The sequence below is a fragment of the Pimephales promelas genome, chromosome 10, assembly GCF_988280905.1.
Source record: "Pimephales promelas chromosome 10, fPimPro1.hap1.1, whole genome shotgun sequence".
NCBI classification, from domain to species: Eukaryota; Metazoa; Chordata; class Actinopteri; order Cypriniformes; family Leuciscidae; genus Pimephales; species Pimephales promelas.
This window is the reverse complement of record NC_142778.1, coordinates 33,429,383-33,446,537: the sequence shown is the minus strand read 5'-3', so window position 1 is coordinate 33,446,537 and position 17,155 is coordinate 33,429,383. Positions and strand designations below refer to the sequence as shown.

General features: G+C 37.5%; 1 protein-coding gene across 2 annotated transcripts in view; it reads right to left on the bottom strand.

Annotated features, from left to right (window-relative positions):
• Window positions 1–17,155, bottom strand: part of necab2 (N-terminal EF-hand calcium binding protein 2) — a 96,495-nt gene that overhangs the window by 7,731 nt on the left and 71,609 nt on the right. Inside the window, exons 8-11 of one of the 2 annotated variants that reach the window (XM_039684245.2) lie at window positions 16,243–16,322; window positions 10,028–10,084; window positions 2,274–2,386; window positions 240–317 (exon numbers count right to left, since the gene is read on the bottom strand). In XM_039684245.2, the coding sequence (XP_039540179.1) occupies window positions 240–317; window positions 2,274–2,386; window positions 10,028–10,084; window positions 16,243–16,322 (328 nt within the window). The remainder of the gene's footprint in view (window positions 1–239; window positions 318–2,273; window positions 2,387–10,027; window positions 10,085–16,242; window positions 16,323–17,155) is intronic. The other variant, XM_039684246.2, reaches the window with a different exon arrangement.

Sequence of the window (17,155 nt, the reverse complement as noted above, 5' to 3'; positions counted from 1 at the left end):
GACCTAAAAATATAAGAATTGAAACTACTGCGGAAACAAAGACACCTGCATCTTAGATGCCCTTGAGGTAAACTAAAACATACCAAAAATGACTTTCAAAGTGAACTATCCCTTTAACTTTTAAGTAAAAGCTTTTTTTTCTCATGACTTGTCTCGTGATAGTTCAGGTGCTGAGTTAAGAGCGAAGATCCCAGTGAACACAACAAACACAGTCACACACAGGAGAAAAGGCGTTTTACCTCTTCCACTCCTCCTCTCCGTCCCAGAACTCGTACACCACAAAGGAAAGGCCGTCAGGCAGCCGCACAGCCGTCACACTGGAGAGAGGTGAACAGAAGAACAATGAAAAAACACTACACACTTCATCAACACAGATTCAGAAAGCTGAGGGAAAACAATGTTAGAAACAAACAGTGAGAATAAAGAAAATGTTTTCAAAGAGACGGAAATGAACCTGCCATATTGAAAACGTTAACAGAAGCATAATCATTCATTGTACTGTATGACACTCCACTTGATGGCAGTAACTCCTCAGATATTTCTGTTCAGCTAGAGCTGCAGCTCTTAGGCAACAAAACAGCAATGATTAGCACTAGCTCAATAAATCAACAAGGTTCTGACAACTCCCACAGACTCCTCAAACTTTCAGCAAAACGCTTTCTGGATGGGGAAATGATTCAAGCTGTACTCAATCTTGGGTCGCCCACATGTTAGAAAACATTGTGGTCAGACATTTAAAGTCAACGCAAATATAAAAACGAAATCTAATTCAAAATAGTAGCCTAGTGTATCAATGATTAAAATAACACTGAGAGAAAGCTACATTTAGATTTAAGATTATCAAGACATGATTCTTTCTTGCTCCAATGAATCCCTCAAAAAAAGTAAATAGGTTCAATTTTGATGTTATGTTGACTTTAATAACCGTACAGAATTATTATTGTTGCAAAACAGTGAACAAAAGTATCTGAACAAGTCGGTCAGTGAGTTATAAGTTAATCGGAATAAAATGTGCTGCAGTAGAAATCAAAGAGCATTTCAATCACCGTTTCACGAACCGAACATGAGAGGAGGAAAGTTGAAAGAAATAAGGGAGGCTACAGAGATGACAGTTCAGCAGAGAAGCTTGCAGATGTTCTCACTGATCAATTATTCACTAGTCTGATGTGAATCATGACGGCAGTAAATGCTGCCACACAAAACCCCCTCTCAGAGAACGGTCTCGGGGAGCTTACACAATAAAGGGCCTCTTTTACTCACTGCTATTACACCATTATTTTATACAGTGGTGTGGGGCTGAAAAATGCTCCAGTCATGGCCTGACCAAAAAATTGAAAATGAAGCAAACCACAGTTCAATTGTTTGGGGTTATTAAGATTTGTTGAGTCTCTTATGCTCACCAAGACTGCATTTATTTAATCACAAATACATTAAAAACTGTTATATTGTGAAACATTATTACAATTATGATAACTGCCTTCAATTTTTAAATTATGTTCAAATTGTATTTGTGATGGCAAAGCCGATTTGGTGCTCAATTCATTTCTTATTATTATCAGTTGTGCTACTTTTTTGTGTGGAAACCATGATTTTTTTTTTTTTTTTTAATGGAAACCATGATGTTTTTTTTTTAGAACAAAAGCATTTAAAAAATTTGTTTGTAACAATGTAAAAGCCTTTTCTGTCACTTTAAATCAATTTAATGTATCCTTGCTGAATAATTTAACTATTAATTAATTAAAAAAAAAAAAATACTGATACTAATCTTTTGAACAATAGTTTATCCAGTTTTACCCAGGTGAAAAACTAAGTAACTTACTGATTTTAAAGTAGTTCAGGACGATTTGTAAACAACACTATCAGAAAAACGGCAATTGTTTAACCAGTTTCATCATTAATTCATGAACTAGAATAACATCACCTGCCATCTATATCTAAAGGAGGTAAAACGATACAGTGTCTTATTTCAACACATCAGGGATAAATACACATTGATGAGATGCATGCATTTATTAGAGAGGCACAGGTTTACTTTAAGAAATATAGCAGTTATGCAGTGCAGTTATTGCTACCCTCCAACAGACATTTTGAAACATATGAAACTTAATAATGATGTGCCTTTCCCTTACCAGAAAACACTTAAGCCTGACAGCACTATAAAAAAAAAGCACAGAAAAGTTTTGTTCTAACATACTTATAAGATGCAATGACAGAGAAAGAGGGAATTAGAAAAATACTAGAAGGTCAAAGTAAGACAAATGAAGTCAACTCACTGGAAGCAGTCTCTCTGAGTAGACACATTCTTCAGGTATTGTTTCAGGGCCTCGCAGAACTCTCCCAGCTGCTTCTGGGAAACATTCATCTCCTGGCGGATCAGGTAGAGGGACTAAAGAGAGAAAAAGAGCGATAGGATGGGGACAGAGAGAACGTGGTTTGTTTCCAATCGTCTGAATACATAATGAGAACTGTGAGTCTAGGAGGATGATGGGAACGTCTTGTCATATTTTTAATGTTCTCTTGAGGCAAAATAAATAAATAAAACCAGACTTATTTTGAGACTTAAGGGTTTAAGACACCATACGTTATAAAGACTTTTCTTCACCCAAAAATGAAAATTTTGTTATGAATTACTCAACATTTTCATAACACAAATGAAGATCTTTTTGATGAAATCTGAGAGCTTTCTGTCAGCTACGCAACTACAACTTTGATGCTTCAAAAAGTTCATAGATCCTTAAACTAATCCATATGAATTGAGAAGTTTGGTCCAAATTTTCAGAAGAGACACAATCGCTTTATATGATGAATAAATTGAATTTAAAATTTAAATTTTCGGGTGAACTAACCCTTTAACTCTAAGACTGCTTAGAAAAGCAAACGGTCTTAAAAGCTTTGATCCTAATTTAATAAGAGTTATGGTCTATATTACAGCTGAAAGGTTAAGCAAGGGTTAATCTTCATTTGGTTATTCCTTCAGGAGGAGAATTATATACAGTATGAAAAATGCCAGAGTGTAAAATCAATTCAGCAACTCCTTTGGATCGTCGCCTAAGTAACTAATTAATTCCCAGTGTAATCCAAATGATGTAGAATTGTGGGAGGGAGTGTGGTTGGCTACCAAATCAAGTTCAGTACAAATAATAACAGGGCAGGCATTAAACCTGCTTCCCTGAAACAAATAATGAAAAAAAACCCCACACATTTGCTGTTTCAAAATTTCATAACATTTCATAAAGGGTAAATTTCAGTCCTTCACGGAAATGAAACCGAACTGCTTTTGACTCGGCGTTCTCGTGTAACATGTCACTCAGGGCTCCCACTCGCTTCTAAATTGGTGCTGTCATCTTGAACCAATTTTATTGAGTCTAAGAGACTTGATTAAATACCAAGTATTACTAAGAAATGATAGGTTTAAATATTATAATTTCTTGGCAGATATTTCCACACCGCAGAGCACCCCGAGGAGCCTGGAGCGTTGATTAACATCTGCATTTATATGCTGAATATCATCAAGGTTTAAGATGCCAATATGCAAATCATTTCAACCTAAAGTAATATCCTTTAAAATGTTTATAAATAACTACCGTTCAAAAGAGTCAGTTCAATTTTTTTTATATAATAATTATTACTTTTATTCAACAAGTATTCATTAAATCGATTAAAAATAACAGTTAAGACTTAGATTTCTATTTCAACCAAATGCTGTTGTTCTGAACTTTCTATTCATCAAAGAAACCTTGAAAATATATATATATATAATTTAATAAGGTACTACAATACATTCTCTATAAGATAGGCCTATAGGAACATTTATGATTATTACTATTCTTAATTTATTTATATTTATATATATATATTTTTTAATTTCACATGTGTTTTGTTGATATGTATATTGTGTGTCTGTTTTTGTTTTTGGATTGTATTTGTCTGTGTTAGGGGACAACGGATGGAAATTAGCATTGTGCTAAATCCGGCGTATTTACGTTCGACAATGCTTGTATGTTCATTAATATGCATTGTCCCATCTAAATAAATAAATAAATAAATAAATAAAGGTTTCTTGAGCACCAAATCATGATTTCTGAAGGATCACGTGACACTCAAGACTGGAGTAATGATGATGAAAATTCAAGCTTTGCCATAACAGGAATAAATGACATTTTAAAATATTATTTATACTATTTCATATATTATATTTTTTACTGTATTTTGATCAAATAAATGCAGCTTGGCTAACCGCAAACTTTTGAACGGTTGTGTATGTGAAAAACGTGAAACGTGAAAAAGGGCATGTTTTTTAGGAGATATCAGGGCATATTTGGTGTGTGTGGTGTCTGCTATAACTAAATTGTCACATCTTCAATAAAGCATGTGTAGTTCCTCAGCAGGTGGGGAAGATAAAACCCAAGAGAAACCATTAGGCCCTTGGATTTGACAGCAGTCCCGTTCCCCGAAGGCGAGGGCAATAAAAGAGCAGAAGCCTGGTAATAAACCCTGAACTTAATCAAGAGCACTATGCCACCCTACACTAGCCAGAATGCAATCAGAAACACTACATTAGCCGACCTACACACAACAATGATAAGGATCATTCTGTTTTCCCATTCTCCTCCACTGGAGGCTTGATCTGATAGGCACATAAGAATAATTAGAGGAATGCATGAGGATACGCAATCCAATTTTCTTTGCATTTCGACATCTGGCTGAACCGAACGCATCGAGACCGGTTGCACTAATGGCTTTCATTAGTCTTCAGTGTTTGTTTGAACCGTGAGGGGGCTTCATTCAGACTCAATGCTGTGGAATAAACCGATAAATCATAGCTTGGTAGACGATACAAATGTGACCCATAGCGTAAGGCTTTGTGCTCTGTGGGATATTCTCATTGTATTATTAGAATCCTTAAATCTCTCGCTCTGACAGAAGCCACTTTAAATTTCCTTTAGTAATATTTCATGGGTGTATTGCAATGTCTCTCATTTGGCTTTATGCAGAATTAGCAATCCCTGATGTGGCCAATGCGCTTTACGTATGTGTATGATGTGTGTCTCTTTAGCTCAGAAGGGAACCTAAACTAATGAACCCTAAAGACCCCCATGTGGAGTTGAACTGCTCAACTTCTACATTATGCATCAGAAACAGACACACGCACACACACACACACAAGAGGGAAGAATATTTTATGTGCACAATTTCCTACCATGTGAGTGAGGAGAACGTCTTAGGTACAGTACAAGTCCATAAAAAAAATGTAAGAAACAGTTACCATGGAAACTGGGGAATACCGTCCCAGTTCTTTCTGATTGGCATCTTTCTACCCCCATTTATCCGTTCTCTGGAATCACTGACTACATTGCGTTGTTGCATTATATAAGTTTAGCATCTCTTTAAATAAACTGCTTTGCTTAAAGGGTCACTCCACCTCTGGAAAGATGAATGTGTATTTAAAATGGGTCATTTATGTAGAAGAAATGTGAAATTATTTTTGAATTTGGAGCTTTCTAGACTGAGAAAAGCCAGACAATGTATTTTTGGCTCATGTGGTTGAAAGACAACAACTCCCAGAATGCACTTGCTTCACTGCTTTAGGAGGCCACGCCTACTGGTAACAGAGCGCAGTGGTTAAACAACAAGTCTAGGCTACTAGTGATGAGTCTGCCCGAAAATGTGTTTCGAGATTGTCCGGGATTCGGCTTTTGCGTTCTACAGTCGCCATTCATCATGTTTACTGTGGCGAGCGGGACGAGTGAGGGCCGCGGGAGAACGGCGCGAGGCCGGTGGCGTGATTACGATGAGCGACACCTGTGAGACGCACCGGTCTCGTATCTCTCACGGAGGAGCGGGAATTTTCTTAGCAATGTTAAAACGCACATCACTTTTTAGCGTTCATGTAAATACTACATTCAGATTCACCAATCGGAATGAATTCAGTTAGATTGAAACTAAAGCTGTGCATGTGAACAATGAATAGCGACTGCAGAAAGCAAAAGCTGAATCCCGGACATCGACGGCCGGACATGTCCGTGAAAAAGAGGACGGTAACCCCTAAAGTTACAACTCAGCTTTCTCCACAGAACAAGAGCCTGCTAGTGTAGCTTCCAAAAAAAGATGGCCGACACTTTGTGTAATCCCAATCCTCCATAATGCATCTGTGTATTCAGCAGAGGTGGGGGACTCGAGTCACATGACTTGACTCGAGTCTGACTCGAGTCACAATTTTCAGGACTTGTGACTTGCTTGATTAAAGTACAAAAATGACTTGACTTGACTTTGACTTGAGAACAAGTTACTTGAGACTTGACTTGACTTGAAGTGGAAGACTCGACAATGACTTGAACATATAATAAACAAACAGCAATACAGTTAATTAAAATATATATTATGACGTCAGCATCAATATATCGGCATCTGTGCCTTTACGCTGCTCAATTCAAACCGCGCCAAACGGAAGTTCCGGGAGTCTCACGCATATTGATAGCGTCTCCCTGATGCCCGCAAATGAGTTAAAATCTCCCGGAATCTAGAGCGAGATACTGCGCGTATAACATACATAGCGTGTGGCGTGTGCACGGCAGAGATATGGGAAGCCAAACAAACCAAAAGTGGGACGAGACAGCGGGGCTTTACAGAGCTCGTGCCGCGCAGACATGTCATCTGCACGGTTCAATGATCCGAGCCGCGCAGCCGATTCGTCAGCGCAGCGCGGACGTGTTTCCTAGCGACACTCAATAGTCAGCGCTGCACTGACCAATTTAAAGCAACGCAAACCATATGCTACATAGGCTACTACATGCAAATAAATGTACAATAAAGAAACCCCTCCTTCCTTACAAAGAATTGTTCTCTACTGAAGTTTAGGAGTTAATTATGGAGAATTCCATAATTAAAACAATCATTTGTTAATATTTATGTCAATTTAATATATAATATACATAATATTATTTAATATGTAATATTTATTAAATATAAAATATGTTAATATAACATATTACCATTTTTATTTTGTATTTATTTTAAACATATTGTAAATATGTTAATATAACATATATTAACCCCCCCCCCCCAACATTACATTCATTGAGATATACCTCCCTGAAATGAATTCTTGTAGGTTGGGATGTCTGTATATGCAGCATAGATATATACACGGCTGTGCAGCTGCAAATGCGTTTTACATATAGGTTTCAGTAAATCGAGGAAAAGGAGTTTCCGAAGACATTTGTTGGCTATGATAAGAAAAACTACTGAATTAAAAAAAAAAAAAAATTGCATTTTATATTCTCATACATTTCATACATTTTATATTTTACATTTATATAAGATATAAGATATTACATTTTAGATTTCATACATTTTAGACCGTTTCAATTAAATTGAATTAGACAGATTGGATTATACATCTTAGAATCGATACATCTTAGACTCTGAACGTTTTGTGTAAACAACACAATTTATTTTATTTTCAGATATTAATGTAGCACAGATATCCATATGATTAATATAGCAAATGTAAGATACATAATATATGTATAAAAGTTCATCTTTTCTGTGCAAAAATAAATATGTATCGAAAAAATTTACCTCTATTTATTTTAGTAGTGTGACTTGACTTTACTTGAAACTTATCAGGACTTGACTTGACTTGCTTAGGGTGAACCCTTGACTTGACTTGACTTGCTTGATTTATCTGAACTGCGACTTGAGACTTGACTCGAGACTTGATGGTTAAGACTTGAGACTTGCTTGGACTTGACCATGTGTGACTTGTCCCCACCTCTGGTATTCAGTACCTTCGTTAATCTTTTCAAAAAGTTTCTGCCGGTGAACTCAAACGCACTGGCACTGATCTGTGATTGGTCTGTTAGAGCATTAGGCCCAACCCCCTATGGGCGGGTTTAAAAGGGTGGGATCTAGTGCTTGTAGTCTTTATAGAAATCCCCCCTCTTACACTTCCTCCTACAATGACGTAAAATGACGATGTTTGCATCATTGTAGGAGGAAGTGAAAGGTAAATAGCGGATTTCTCTCGTCTGTGTTGCACGACCATTCAATAGTATAACTGGGTTTCTAATAATGGAAAGCTTAATGCAAATGGGTTGAGTCGAAAAGGCACAAATGGGGGCATCTCACTGTCCCTCTCTGCATCCCATAATTCCCTCCAAATTAGCAAATATGGCTCTCAGATATGTATTTGTCCCTCTCCCTTTCACTTTCGGTCTGTCCTCGGGGGTTTTATCAGCTAATTTATATTCACATTGGCCAATCAAGACAAGCACTGCGGGTGGTGTAAGTCTAGTGAAGTCAGTGAATAAAGCCTGGAAAGTATTAAACTGCTGAGCTAACAGATGCATCGAGCCACTGGACTGATCAGTCATTAGTCCACTCTCTATAAACATGTCTTGAAGAGAAGATAAGAGCTCTCCTTCTTGCCGCATCTCCACTCTGCTATTGACTCCAAAAAGCCTTTGTTTTCTTCTATCTGGAGGTGGGAACACATTTTAGATGCCTGAACATTTTGTTTATATAGCTCATTGTAATGACTTCCATAAATATTTACAGGAGGAAAATCAAAAACGTAAGTAGCAGTAATTATATGCTAATATATGCATTCATACATATTCAAATATATGAGGGTGTGAAGAAAAGCACTATTGCTGTAATCCTTAAGAAGATCTACCTGCTCATTTAAATATTCGGCATCACTGTTCAAATTCCTGTTACTTGTGACTGGGATTAGGTCATCCAAATGTCAAAATGCATGCAATTTACCAGAAGCAAATGGAGCAATAGTCAGTTGTAAACAGAAAAAACTCTGTTTTAAAATGGCTCTTTTCTGCTCTGTGTAATAATTAGAGCCCGACCGATAAAGGATTTTGAAGGCCGATACCGATACAAATATTTTTGAGTTTTAAAATCCGATATTCCGATATATCGGCCGATATTTTATTTATTTATTTATTTTTTTAAACTGGACATGATTAGTCACAAATTTTGTCATGCTTATTTGAGTTAAGAGAACTGATGGGGATGTTTTTTTAATTGTTATTCAAGCAATGTATGTATCGTGACCAACTCAACGAGTGTTGCCAACGGTGTAGAGTGCCCTCTGGTGGACAAACTATACAACTCCAACACTCGTGACATGGTTCAAGCGTGTTTCGTCCATTTTTATTTTATTTGTGAAATATTCATTTATGGGCCATTATAACTGCCGATACCGATAGTTTGGAAAATGCTTAATATCGGCCAATAATATCGGTCTGCCGATATATCGGTCGGGCTCTAGTAATAATCGTGGCAGATAACACTGCAGGAGACCCTGATATTATTATAGGTGGGATGAACTAATTCCAGAAATATCTAATGGCTCCCAAAACAAAGCTTGTGTTAATCAACAAACACAGAGGCACACGCTAAAGCTGTCATTTTGAAGCCCAATTTTGCCCTGAAATTGACAAAGTGTAAAAAGGAATGATTCAATTACCCCTGATCCCTGCAATGTCAATAAGAAGTCAATTTGAGCAAAGATCTGTTACACACTGAACTCAGTTGCACCTTTTCCTTTTTTTTTTTTAAACACAGCAATCTTTTCCTTATTAGATCGAAAACTTTTAAACCACAAAGTTTTACAAGAGATTAAATCCCACACTTTAACCGAACAAATCCGTATGATATTTCTGTGCATTCCCATCATGCTCTGCTGTGTGTATCACTAAGTCCACAGAGCGAGACTGATTCGTGGTCATGTGAGGTGTAGCGTGATACTGCCTCTTATCTTTTAAAGGCACAAATGACTCCTGGAACATGTTGGTGTTAAACACACTGAGCTGGTGCTTTCATATGGAGACTAGAAATGTGACTAAATCCTGAGGAACAGGTGGCAGATCTGCTGCAGGTGTGTGGAACAGCACGAGGAGCTCTGGAGAGACCCAAGCTTTGTCGGGGGATTGTTCATGCATTGTCTTGGAGGATTTTATGCAGTTTTCTAACATGCTCTTTGGTATATAAGACATGCTTTAGTACTTACTGCGCTAGTTGTGCCATCAGTGTCTGTTAGTCGCTGATGTAGGTCAAACCAAACTGTCTGCAACACAAACCAGAACAGAAAAGCCACCAGTGAATTGACTGTCCCCCTCAGCTGCCCCTCGCTGCTTCTGTCTGTCGGCAAACACTCAATCACGTGAGCTCAGATATCAATCACAAACACATCTGCCTGACTTTTTACCAAGAAAAAAAAAAGTCTAAAGCAGTCTACAAAACATAAAAGTATGGATCGTTCACACATGTAAACATGCGCTAATGTCTCGACTCTTTTGCATGGTATTCTAAAACTAAGGTTGTGTTCACACTGCAGGGGCTTAAAGGGATAGTTCACTTTGAAATTAATTTTTGGTATGTTTTAGCTTACCTCAAGGGCATCCAAGATGTAGGTGTCTTTGCTTCCGCAGTAGTTTCAATTTTGGTATTTTTAGGTCAAACCGTTTGTCTATCAGTCATATAATGGAGGTCTATGGTCACCACCTCAAAGCGCATGCACAGAGAAGTCCAAATTAAACATGATTTAATGACTCGTAAATGTATGTACACATTGATGGCCTAAAACACGAAATGAGCGGTTTGTGTGAGAAAACAAACAGTATTTATATCGTTTTAACTCTTGGAACCACAGCCACGTCCAAGAGATCTGAGGGGGCGGGCGCTTTGTTGCTGTGGTAACAAGAGGTAAAAACATTATAAATAATGTTCGTTTTCTCATTTAAAGTTTCCTGTGCATGCTCTTTGAGGTGGTGACCATAGACCTCCATTATATGACCGACAGACACGAACGGTTTGACCTAAAAAACGTTGTGTAACAGCGCGCGCGGCACCGCGTCCGAGGCTGAACGACTTCAAGCCTACTAAATTGCAAAGTTCATTGCAAAGTTTTGCAATAAAGTATAAAGTTGCAATGCTTTAGTTAACAGTGAAAGAGTGTGTGGTGCGTGTAGCTATACATTTAATACTTGACTACTGTTTTATGTTAGAAATGTTCAGCGACAGATAGCAATATCCATGCAAACTATTCAATTTTTTTTTAAATGAAATTTCACTATTTTGAATTGAAAATATAGTGTAATTTATATTATTCATGTAATTTATAACTGACAAGAAGATATTCGATTTTAGACATGAATAAGAGTGAATGTGGGCATATTTTTAAAATGTTAACCTTATTAGCAAATAGTTTAAGTTGACTACTATTCACAAGTTATTTCACTTTTCCTAAAATTTATTTTAATCCTTTAGTTATTTAATTCCTTTAAATAAAAAAATAAAATTAACTTTGGTTCTCCCCAATGTTTAAGGCATGGTTATGGCCTTGCTGAGTAGCAAAGTTAAAAGTACACATACAGCATGTACTGTATACAATTTTTTTTTACATACTATTTGTCTCATTTTAAACTAGAAATTCTGCTATTTTATCAAATAATGGCAGGTAAAGTTGTTGGACTTTTTTTTTTTTAGTAATCAAGAATCTGAGCACTGAGAGAAAGCCTGCTGGCATTATTTCCTTCCTCCATGTAGAGGCTATAAGCACTGTCACTGGGATGCAATGATGAATGCACATAATAAAAAATATATACTGAGAACAAGAACAGTATAGGCTACAATTCAAATATTCTCACTATATTCCAAATATACGTACTTTATGAATTCAAGAGGAATTAACGGCAGTCCTGGCTCTGAAATGTTAACACCACCGCAATGTAAGAATTATTATGTGCTTCATCAATGCAAGACATTGGTATCTCCAGTCAGTCCATCCACATGAAGTGAACAGGGATGGTGTGGAATATTTTTTACCATCATGGAATGACAGAGCACATAATGGCCAGTAATGATGCCACAAATGCGTGCAGCTGTCTCTCTCGCTGATAAAAGCGACAGAGGGTTATCCATCAAAAATAATAGCAAGAATGACAACCGCCGTACTGTCGAGTGTGAAGACTACAGGAGTGGCATGAGCGTTAGTCTCCACAGCGATTGGAGGCCATCAGGATGCCACAACTGGATAGAAAAAAGAAATGATGCATATCCTAAAGCTGTGGGGGCGCATTATGCAGACAACAAGAGCACTCTGATGACTGATCAGCTCTGAGCCAAAGCGGGTCACTGAAGTCAGGCTGGCCTGTCTGCTGAATGGAGAACGGGACAGGACAGACGTACAGTGCTATGTTTGACATTTCAATTAAAGTGAAGGCTCTGAGGATGGATGTTTAGAGCTAAATCCTGCACAGACCCAGGTGTGCTGCAATAGTTGTATTGATCAACTATGGCAGATTTCACAGTGGGCCGAGTCTGACGTGGAAACTGGAAACTTTCCCTAACTTGACTTAACCTTGAAGGCGAGCCAAAAAATGACGATTGCAAAAAGTTGCATGGCTTTCAGGGGTGGATGGAAAAGAGGTATTTCAAAATATTGCAATGTTTTACCTCAACACACTGTATTAACATTAGCCAGGTTTCCATCCAAGGGTTTTTTTGCGAAAAAAGGTTTTGCGCATCAAAATGTTTACCGATATAGCTGATGGAAACGCCAATTATCGATTTTTTTTTGCAAATGTCGACACAATCCTTTTCCGTTTAACTTTAGCGCATAAATGTTATGTCGATATTTTAAATGTCGCGAAAAACGAGTTTGGAAACACTTTTTGTCGAGAAAAAGGGCTTTCACGCAAAAAAATGTGGTGTCACGTGATAATTTCCTCACGCGCAAGGTGCAGTCGTCGTCACAACAAACACTATGGCGGACTCGGGAGCGGTTTTCGTGGACAGATGAGGAGACTCGTTATTTTCTCCATTTAATGGAAGGAAATGATATAACATGTATTTTTGACGGGAAACGACAGAGAAATCTAACCCCGAAAGTTTCGCCTACCACTCTATACTCGGCGCAGGTTGCCAGCTTGTAGAGGGCAATGGCAATCCGCTTTCGTGTTGGAACCGGTGGTCGGTGGCAACCTGGGGTAGGCGCAACATCAGGACCAATGAATCCACACAGCATCTCAAACGTCGGCCGTGTCATTCTAAAATGTTGCACCCAGAGACTTTCTGTAAAGTGTCTCTCCACAACTTCCTCCCAGAACGCCTTATTGCGTGGTCTCTCCCAGACGCTTGGGCTTCGTCGCATAATAAGGGTAGTTTTCGAGCCCTATCAGATGAGCAACTGCTTCATTCTGCCGTCGTCTTCTGATATTTCGGACACTTGCAATTATTTGTGTAACTGTTAATTGAAATGACAGTAAGTTGGCAAATTTCAATTAACTGCCTGAATACTCTCTCCATTTTCTTGTTTGTTTGTTTTGGTGTTGAGGGTGTGCTGACTGGAACCTCAAAAGGTATAATTTGCGATAAATAAATAAATAAATAAATAAAAATGTTTATGGAAACGGCTGAAGTCACTTTTTTTTTTGCGATACACCAAAACATATGCGACAAATCGCTTTCGTCATTCGTGACGTCATCACGCACACAATCTTATCGGTAAAAGGTCAATTGAATGGAAACAGTCAGGAGACGGCAAATTTCGTATTGTTTTTTTTTCGCATATTCACTTTGTCGATAACATAACAGCGCAAAAAGTGGATGGAAACGAGGCTATTGTCAAGAAGGTGTAGTAGTAGGTCAACACAGATTATGTTTGAACAGCTATGCCATTAAAGAACCATTTTCATGAAAACTAAAAAGAAGCGGACCCTAAACTAAAGTGTTACTTATTAGCATGCATATTTCTATTGTCTGTTTATTAGTACTTATAAAGCACATATCAATGCCTTAATATGCGTGACTATATTCTACATCACTTAAAGGAGAACTCCGGCGAACAATGAACTTTTGGTCTAATAAAACATCGGTACCTATTCAACCGTTCTCTGAGATTTGTTTTCATGATAATCGAATGTAAAGTGTTTTATCTCTAAAAACTGTTTAGCGTATAATGCTAGCAATGGGGGCATTGACTAAGTAAAAAGAAATCGCTAGTTTATACCACTAACAAGGCTCAAAATAGCCTCACACTAACGCAGTAACATAATGAGGGTCCCTACATGCAAACCGAAGCATTGAGAACTTTGCAAGTGTACAGACCGTTTAATAAGAAGATACTTTATTAAGACAGTCCACTTCGCGAATACAGACAGGAGCCATCTTTGGAAAACAGTCTCGATAAGTCGATCTCCGAACGCCGTTCATTCAGTTCAGATCACTCAGCACGACGTTCGTGGTTTGACTTGTCGAGACTATTTTCTAAGATGGCTCCTGTCGATATCGGTAATCAGACAGTTTCTGGTCTCATTGACTTCCATAGTATATATATTTTTTTCCTACTATGGTAGTCAATGAGACCAAAAACTGTCTGGTTACTGATATTCTTCTAAATATCAGAAAATCGGCTGAATAGATTAGAAAACGTTAAAACCCAACTGTTTAACTCTGGGGGAGTTGTAAAATGAGCCTATTTCCAAAAAAAGTGGAATATCCCTTTAATATTAAAATGTTGAAAACAGTTTAATATTAATGTGGATTGTGGAAACCATGATACATTTTTTCTCAGGATTCTTTGATGAATAGGAAGAACAGCATTTATTTGAAACTGAGAATTATACATGGGTTTACTGTCACTTTTGATAGTCTTCTTTCTGAATAAAAGTCTTAATTTCTTTAAAAAACGTTCGAATGGTAGTCTATTTACAAAATTAGGGTTTAAAATTCAGCTCTACAGAATACTTTCTCTTCCTACGTACAGTATACTGACCCCAAACATCTCCTAGTACCACTGCTCAACCCAGATATCCTCTCATTCATACCGTCTCACCAGGATGTGTCACAACCTCCCTTTCCACTGAGAGAGGAATAAACCAGTTGGGTTGGTATGACTATTCATAGCTCCAGCAATAAGAACCAGCCTGCCAAAGACTCCAGTATTAACTGGGGACTCTATTAGTGCACTGAGCTCAATGTCTAACAGACACGCATAAGAAAATGACTGAGAGAAAGAGAGATGGTAAAATAATACTTAACCAAGAAAGAAAAGTTACATAAGTGTTGAATAAAAAAGGGTAAAAAAATCAGCCATTAACTAGTGCAGTGCTGTTGTTGTCAGGTCTGTTTAATTGCTTCCTTTGTTCAACGATTCATTCCTGCCCTCCTTCACTGCTCTGCACCCCAAGCAATGGAAGTAATAACTATAAGGAGTAAAGATTACTGGCTTTGCTAAATGCAATCTGAATCTCATCTCATGCTTTAACATATGAATGTGTGTAATTACCAGAGTGTGTGTGTGCATAAGTGGATGTATGTGCAATTTTTACTTCCTAATCGACCGGTGGACTTCTGAAAGGAAGCAATATTGATATTTTGATATTTCCAGACCGTTCAAAAGTTTGTGGTCAGTAAGATTTATGGCTGCATTCATTTGACCAAAAAACCCCCCAAAAAACAGCAAAATTGTAATCTATGCATTTATTCCTGCGATGCGGCAATGCTTAATTTTTTCAGTTGCCAACATGATCCATGTTGAAAAAAAGTGCTGTTTAATATTTTTTGTGGAAACTGTCCTTTCAAGGATTCTCTGATGAATAGAAAGTTTAAAAAAAGTCTTTATTTCAAATATAAATGGTAATATTGTAAATGTTTTTACTGTCACGTTTTAATCAATGCATTCTTATGGAATAAAAGTTTATTTGAATCTTACTGGCTGACTTTTGAATGGTAATGTATACTTGTTGCACTATAATGTTTGTTTATAATGACATTAATAAAACCAAGCCTCATCAGGTTACTGCAGTTTTCAAAAATAATAATTACAATAATGCTGTAACAAGCAAAGCTACAGTAATTTACAGACTGATATAACAATAACAGGGATATCAGCCAATCACCATAATCTGAAAACCTTATTTGACTCTTATTTTTCCTTTATTTCACCCCCTCACAATCAATAACTGCCACCATCTAAAACATAAACTGTTTAGGACAATGTTACTGTAGATGGGATCTTTTTATTTGAAAAATAAGCAAATAAATATGAAATATCTACTCAAATGTATGTATGTTATCTGAAACAATCATGTTTTTTATTTTTTGGTTCTTATAACACTGGATTGTATCTGCACGGGTCTGTGGATTCTCACTCTCATTATTATAAGACGCTTCCCAGGAGGAAGCACTCGACCTCGCAGTATTATAAGATGAACCTCTTACCTTGCTCTCCAGACGTCCAATCAGCTCAGCCAGTCGGTTGATCTGTGCCTCGAGTCCCTCTTTCCTCACCTCCACAGCTCCTGACAGACACAGAGAGGCAGATGGTTTCAATGATGTTTCACTCTTCCTGAAACCTCGTCTCAGAGTGACTGTCATAGCAATGCGATAGGGTGAATCAAACGTTCCGACATTATTACTGAGCTTACACATTTTTGCAGATGACACTTATAATATACCAACATGCTTTTTTTGGTTTATGTACCACCTGATACCATGGCTGTACCATGGTACTGCCACCGCAAATGATAAAGGAAGAGTACGCACTGTAAGAATATTGCGTTTCGCATAAAAACAAATGTGGAGGGCGATTAACATGAATCATGATTTTCACCCTACCCTTATTTCTTTTATGCAATGACAGATCCTATTAATGAGGGAAAAGGTTTTCCTGCCTTTGAAATCAGCCCCACTTGAGGTGCCAAACCAATTATACTCTAACACCTCCCTTGTGTTGATGAGGCCAGCATAATCAGGAGGGGAGACATTTTGGAACATTATAAACTGTTACCATAGCAATAGCAGGACCAAGTGAACAGGGCCTGAAACCTTATACACTCTCAGAAAAAAAAGGTACAAAAGCTGTCACTGGGGCTGTACCTTTTCCAAAAGTACCTAAAGGGTGCATATTAGTACCTTAATGGTACATATTAGCACCTAAAATGTAGATATTAGCACCTAAAATATCCATATTAGCACCTAAATGTCCATATTAGCACCTAAAATGTACATATCAGTATCTAAAATGTACATATTAGTACCTAAAATGTACATATTAGCACCTAAAATGTCCATATTAGCACCTAAAATGTCCATATTAGCACCTAAATGTCCATATTAGCACCTAAAATGTCCA